General features: G+C 40.7%; 1 protein-coding gene and 1 pseudogene across 1 annotated transcript in view; one reads left to right on the top strand and one right to left on the bottom strand.

Annotated features, from left to right (window-relative positions):
• Window positions 1–124: 124 nt before the first annotated feature.
• LOC149116905 (pantetheinase pseudogene) lies at window positions 125–2,433 on the bottom strand (annotated as a pseudogene).
• A 1,643-nt stretch (window positions 2,434–4,076) lies between these two features.
• Window positions 4,077–7,500, top strand: part of LOC110061278 (DNA polymerase theta-like) — an 18,199-nt gene continuing 14,775 nt past the window's right edge. Inside the window, exons 1-2 of the mRNA XM_089282594.1 lie at window positions 4,077–4,763; window positions 6,387–6,829. Of these exons, the coding sequence (XP_089138720.1) occupies window positions 4,638–4,763; window positions 6,387–6,829 (569 nt within the window). The 5' untranslated portion in view covers window positions 4,077–4,637. The remainder of the gene's footprint in view (window positions 4,764–6,386; window positions 6,830–7,500) is intronic.

Genomic DNA, 7,500 nt, shown 5'->3' on the forward strand with positions numbered 1-7,500 from the left:
CACCAGTTTCCCATGGGAGTTCCTGTGTCTCGGCAAGGAAAATTATGACATATGGTAAAACACTGGTCCATAAAGGTCTGAAAGCTGACTCACATTACAGTCTACTGTGGCCAATGGCGCCATCTTTTTCTTCCTTTTTTGACGCCACCTTAGTCGCCTATGAGCAAATGATTTTCGCCATCCCTACTTAGTCACTTTCTATTCATGCATCTAACTTATAAAGCCTTTTAAATTGTTCATCCTAGCTAAACGAAGTAACACATTTGTTAAATTGAATGTAGAAGAGATTAACAACGCGAATCTTCCCATTATAAAATCCTTACTAGCCCCTACCTGCCGGGAATTTTCTTACCCCCAAAATCCCGAAAACGTGCAACCCCATCCTAGTGACTATTTAAAATGCAACCCCACTATAGTCAATCTAGTCGTGAAACAAGACCCTATCCAGCGGCATATCCCCATTACATTAGCCTATTACTAGGAAGCCTTCACCCCCCCCCCCCAACCCCGCCCCACTCCCCCATCCTGGCCGGGGGGATAGAATGCTCGATAGCGGAAGGCTTCCACTAAACTTTAGATTTCTACAACAACCGCAGTCACTGTTAAGACTATTTTACGTGCTTTACCACACGACGTTTTCCCAACTGCAATTTTTGCTGCAGGAGAGTACGGCGCCGTATAACGGATGTAGAAGAATCTAAGGCATATGTGCGACCAAATAACATGGCAGACAGCAACGGCTTGTTAAATGAGCTCACAACCATTTTATGTCCAGAGTACTCAGTTTCCTTTCCTGAGATTATCTGCAAATCACTTAAAATAACCTCAGGATACACGTACGTTTCAGTGGAGAAATTTCCCTCAATAGCAAACGACTTGAAAATGGTTGATGATGTTGTAGTTGAACTGCCACAGGATTGTTCCTCCATACTTGCGCATTTAAGTAAAATGCAGGCCTGAATGTAGTATCCTCCGGGGTACTTGTGATGACCATTGAAGGTTCCAAAGGCAAACATCTCATTTCCAAAAGGACTTTCACTGGCTGTGGAGTAATTTGCTTGACAGCAAAGACCAGGGGTACAGACGGAGACAGTGCCATGAGCCCCGCTGAGCTTTACAAATGTGTAAGGATCATCCCTAACTTGAGAGGTGAATGTTTCATCGCTGGACTGATCTAACTTTGATTCTGCACTTTTTTCGCGGAAATTATCTTTTGGCAAATCTGCGTTTGGCACGCGAGCCACCAGAAGATGTCCCTCAGAAGTTTGCATGTCATGGATGTACTGTAATGCGTCGCCTCTTGAGTATATTCCGCTTCCTGTCATTTTGTATTGTGGAAAATGCTGGTTGGCAGCGAGAAAATTGACTGAAAGACCCCTTGACCATCCCTGCTGTATCCCGACTGAAATCAAGGTGGGAAGGCCATCCATCCAAGCGGTGGGAAATACAATATTGCTAACACTCTCGCCCAGCACAATAGCAGGATCATAGAAGAGAAGGTCAAAGCATGTGAACACACCAAATGTGACGCCAAATGAAGTCGTAAATATAACGACCTCTGGTTGACGTGGAGTATTAAAATAAGTTTTCTCGATGCTAAAAAGATGCATTTTGCGATACCTTGCAAGCAGTGTGCCATCTGTGTCAAATGCAACATCGGTGTTGAACTGGTACCTTCCATCATCAGGGCAGTAAGGGTCCGAAGTCTTATTACAGTACTTCACATCTCCCATGTTTGCAACCACCGCGATTGAAAAGTTGCGCGCCATGCAACTGAGTATATGTGTAACCTCTGTGTTCTTGAAACGATCTGGTTCTGTGCATGGATTCCAACTCGTGGCGAGACTAGGCGGGTTCGGAATGTCATCCAAATACAGATATATCTCATCGCGTGTAAACGTAAATCCATATAAGCCATCTTCGGGAAAAACGATAATGTCTGCTCCTTTCTCTTTCGCGAGGCGAGACTTTTCTTGGAAGACTGCTATATTTTCCTTCATGACTTCAAGAGCTTGGCTGCGTGTTTGAACGCCTAATTTGAAGACAGTGGCGTGTTCGTAAACAGCAGCAGTGTATCCTTTAGAGGCTATTGACGCGTTTACCATTAACAATGGCACTAGAAGTGCCAAAATGGGAGGGACTCTTCCTTGTTGGATCATGTTATGAGGGGATTTAGCGCTTAAGATTTTGAAACTTTCTCGAAATTTCGCCTTGCAGCGTAGTTGGAGTTTCTCACTTGGATTGTATTCAAACCGAACTTTCTCCTTTTCGAATTTTGCTTGATCTGTACCTCCGGGGTTTCTTCTTGAATCTTGCATGTACCTTCGCACAGCTGATCTTTTGTAATTTCTTTGTCAGATATTCGAAAAGTGAACTTCGTACTTTTCAGGGCCACGTAAGCTCCTCTCAAGGGTAGGTTTCTAACGCCGCAAAAATTCAACTGATAAATTTTTATTCAAAAATATGAACATATATTACAAGCATTCCACCTGCGATTGAAACGTTCATGTAGCCTTTTAATTTAATTTTAATCAATTTTAATGTAAATGGTTTAATTCAATCATGCACTCCAAACATAGGCATAGTCATTTAAAACATTCGATTAATAAGGTTAAACCTTCAATTATTGATTTAAAACCTTTAAAAATTAAAAAGGGTTGTTGTCGGCGGTTGGATACGAAGTTCAAACAAAATTGAAAATTCAAATATGTTAATTAATTAAATTTACTTGTCGGGCATTCAATATTCGATATAACCATTCCATTCAGACATTAAATTCGAACTTCCCAGGCCGGGAACTTTCAACCTAGTAAGCGTTCAATTCGATTATGTCATTCAAACAGGGTTTGTTCACACCCTCACCCAGTTGAAACGCTCAATGAATTTGAACGTTCATGATCATCTTTACAAAAAAAAAAAAAAAAAAGGAAAAAGAAAAAGAAACATTCCAGTAGAACTCAAGGTGATCTCTCATGGCACTGTGGCCTAAGGCCAACATCCTGGATCTTCTGAGATCCGAAAGGCGCGGTGGGGAAACCGATTGGTGGAGAGCTTCGTCAGGATGTCGTTCAATATGGCGTCCCAACTTCACCAATGCTCAAAAGCTCGATTAAGGTTACACAATACCTTCGCGGGTGCCCTTCAGAAAAAAAATTCGTACCTGTGTTATTTTTAAGGAAACCGTGACTACAAACTTTATATCAATAGAAAGGATATGAACTGTAGAATTCGGAAAAATATCCACCGTTTTGGCCGCGCCTTTGTTAAGAAGAAAGATGACATTAAATATTCTCGACGCACTTTTGTTCCTCGATGCTTAAGGAATGTTCTGGCCAAATTTCGTGAAAATCTGCCGATACTATATACTCTATTAAGTCATTTAAAGAGATGGTATTCTCGCGAAAAACTACTGCGAGTTATTGCCGTTTGAAGAGTTGTAAACATGTCACTCGGCGGGTATGTGAACAAAATATGCCGCCAGCCAATAAAATCATGGCACCCCTAACGTCCAGTCCCTTCATTGCAAGCGAAATGATTTTCGCGGGAATTCCAAGGCAATAATGGTGTAAGAGTCAAGTTCTTCTTGTTGAACTCACCGCTGGTGAGAAATTATGGGGAAAATCAAGAGAAATAAGTGCGGTAAGAGTACGGGTGCGAGTATGCACGATCCCTTGATGCTGTCGGTCAAAGTTTTCTTCTTGTCTTTGGCAAATTCCGCTTTTTCTTCTTCTTAGGGCCTGGCTTCGAGTTTTTCGTCGTCCAAGGACTTTTCTCTTTCTTTTTTAGCATGTTTCATGACCTTAATAAAGAGTGATAGGTAGCATGGACAACTGCGAAATAGGGTGTAAACAAAAAATGCTAATGAGACCCTTGTAATAAGAAAGGAAGACGTTTCGCACAAAAAGTTGATGCGCTATGAGGATAACGACACCTAACTGTTTTATCAACTTTTATTTTAAAAAAGTTTTTTTCTAAATAACTCGCGTGCGTTTTAAGATTTTACATTCATTTTTGGGGAAATGCTAGATTTTATAGCGACTTAAAATTCAACAAAAGTAGCACTTCGAAGGTATTGTGTAACCTTGAGCGATTATAACAGTCTTGATGTCAGTATTACTGTTTATACTTTTCATTTCCAAGCTCTACTATTAGTACCTTAGATAGATTTTTTTTATGTGCGCCTAGCGAGGCGCAGATCGAAATCAAAGTACGCAAGGTTGGTGTCACTCTCGACTCCATTTAGTAGACTTTGTTTTTTACGTGACTCAAACTTTGGTGGCCATGCGCTCTTCTTGCTCAAGGGGAACTCGGAAATGGCTAATTAAACAGTTTTAGTCAGAGATCAACCAGCTCGACATTTTTGGAAGGAAGCCAGCGTTCCTACCGACTTTCCTAAAAGGAGTTTGAAAGAGTCACCCACCCATCTCAAGCCCAGAGTCTCTCAGGGCTTGTCAGCGGCTGAAGTTAACGAGTAGCACTGGGGACGAGAAAGAGGCGGCATCTTCAAAAATATAAACATGGCGTCCTACAATCCAGCATGAACATTCACTAGTTTCTTTCTTTTACCGTCGTGGTTAAAGATCAATGTCGCATCGTAGGATACACGATCGATTCGTCTACCCTTCTTCTTACTAAAAATGCGGCGTCTCTCGCAGACATGGAAGCAGAAGAGAACGTCGGACCGAAGTCAACATGTCTTCAAACAAAGAATTACCAACGTCCATGAACTGAAAAATGAAAAGGATAACCAAAGCAACTCTAAGGTGAGAGATGTCAGAGGGTTAATTTATATAAGTCGTATTATTATGTAATTGATTATAAACATCAAATCCGTTTTAATTCCGGTGAGCTGATAGACGTTTTCACGTACGGTTCTGATGCCATCTCGTTTAGGGGCAAACACGGCCAAATTACAGTTAAAGGTTTGGTTAAAAGTGGAGAATAAGAATCTACTGATCAAATTTGAGGGGAGAAGGCTCGCCATCATAGCTAATATTTAGACTTTTTAAAAACTTTTCGCTGTGTCTAGATATCTGGAAGCTGGACAGCGTTTTTAAAATTTATACTCGGTGTCCGGCAGGCAGAAAATTTTCCATTTACGACTACATTGTATGTATACGTCTTGTTAGCAATACAATTATTGAGAACTAACCATAAGCTGGCTATCCAGCAGCCATTCATTTCAAGTTAACCGTATTGCTTATCAGGCTACATGGACACAGAGTATTACACATTCTTTATAATGTCCACTGGTAGAAAAGATTTACATGTAAGACCTAAGAGCCCCACCAAATCTAAAAAACTAAGACCTAAGACCCCCCCCCCCCCCCCCCCGAATCTCAAAAACTAAGACCTGAGACCTGCGAATCTCAAAAACAAAGACTTAGATCCCCTCCAAATCTCAAAAGCTAAAACCTAAGACCCCCTCCAAAGCTCAAAAACTAAGGCCTAAGATCCCTTCCAAATCTCAAAAACAAAGACTTAAGACCTCCTCCAAATCCCGAATCTCAAAAAGTAAGACCTAAGATCCCCTCCAAATCTCAAAAAGTAAGACCGAAGACCCCCTCCAAATCTCAAAAACTAAAACCTAAGATCCCCTCCGAATCTCAAAAACTAAGACTTAAGACACCCTCCGAATCCCAAATCTCAAACACTAAGACTTAAGAGTCCCTTCGGATCTCAAAAAGTAAGACCTAAGATCCCCTCTGAATCTCAAAATCAAAGACTTAAGACACCCTCCGAATCCCAAATCTCAAACACTAAGACTTAAGACCCCTTCCAAATCTCAAAAACTAAAATCTAAGACCCTCTCCCAATCTCAAAAACTAAAATCTAAGACCCTCTCCCAATCTCAAAAACTAAAATCTTAGACCCCCTCCCAATCTCAAAAACTAAAATCTAAGACCCTCTCCCAATCTCAAAAACTAAAATCTAAGACCCTCTCCCAATCTCAAAAACTAAAATCTAAGACCCTCTCCCAATCTCAAAAACTAAAATCTAAGACCCTCTCCCAATCTCAAAAACTAAAATCTAAGACCCTCTCCCAATCTCAAAAACTAAAATCTAAGACCCTCTCCCAATCTCAAAAACTAAAATCTAAGACCCCCTCCCAATCTCAAAAACTAAAATCTAAGACCCTCTCCCAATCTCAAAAACTAAGAACTTTGTTCACTTCATTCGAAACTTAAATCAACAACATGCAAAAGATATTGTAAAAGGGGCAAAATAAACAAAAGCAATAAAGTAGTCAACTGGTAAGAGTAATTCATGATTAAAAGATTAGTGGAAAGGAGTGGTAAGACGTACAAGTTTACAACACAAGTTTTTTTGAAATTTTACACTCCTTCGTTAACAATTACATGTAACTTTTTTCACTCATGTTTTAGGTCAACCAACAAGTTCTAAATGCACCATCTCCAAGTGTGTCATTCAACTTGTCATTTGGCTTTGAGTTTGATGCTGCTGATTTCTCAGAAGTTGACAAAATAGTCGACCAACACCTCCATTGTGACCCTGTGCCACAGTCCCCTCTGAAATCTTCAAATGGTGTCTTTAAAGGAAATGTTACTCCTAAGCCAGCTGGACTGGTTTTTACTCCACCATCCACCACCAACAGGAAAAGCGGATCTGTACCAAACAAGTTTGGCCGTGCCAGGGAGCGCATCTCAACGCCAATTGAAGACTCGGAGAATATGGCACTGTTTTCTTCTGCTCATTCTCCTGTGTTTTCACCTGTCACTGGTGCTTTTCAACAGTTTGAAAACAGTGCTGTTGGATCCCAAGTTAGCAGAAGAAGCTTTGAAAATCCTTCTGGCCATCCAAGCAAATGGTACAAAATATAAATTGCAATGTAAATAATAATAATGGTGATGATGATAGCATTTTACATGTGTACAGTTGCAAACAAGTTGCAGATATATTTTGCCCCTGGAAGAATTCCTTAGTGATTGCCTTACTCTGAGGGTTAAAGTGCAATTTTAATTTAATTTGAGCATTGTCCACAATACAGCTTGTAATATTTTTTTATTAACTTATATACTACACTAGCCAATAGTGCTTTTCACTTGTTCTGATTGGTTAACTTGGAGGAGATTAGCAAAGTGCTACAATGTATTAACCTCCTTGCAGCTGAAGAGAAACAATTTAGTTAGGTTAGAAACAGTTTAGTTTGGTGAGTGAAGTAGAAATTGTTTGATTTGCTACTGATGTTGTCATTCAACTTGTGTGGTATATAAAAGAAGTGAAGCCTTGGAGCCGATAGCTCATAGCTGCCAGAGCTTATCCCGGTTTCTGTAGCATGAAGCGGCTAGGAGTATTTCTACTTCCCCTGGATGGGATGCTAGTCCATTGCAGGTCACTCCCACACAATTTGTTAGGTTTCCCCAACAATTTGCCAGTACCCATTTATACTCCTGGGTGGAGAGAGGCACTGTGAGAGTTAAGTGTCTTGCCCAAGAACACAACACAATGCCCCTGGCTTGGACTCGAAACTGCACCGCT

Source organism: Orbicella faveolata, unplaced genomic scaffold, assembly GCF_042242905.1.
Source record: "Orbicella faveolata isolate gen_17 unplaced genomic scaffold, um_ofav_v1 contig_12, whole genome shotgun sequence".
Lineage (NCBI taxonomy): Eukaryota > Metazoa > Cnidaria > Anthozoa > Scleractinia > Merulinidae > Orbicella > Orbicella faveolata.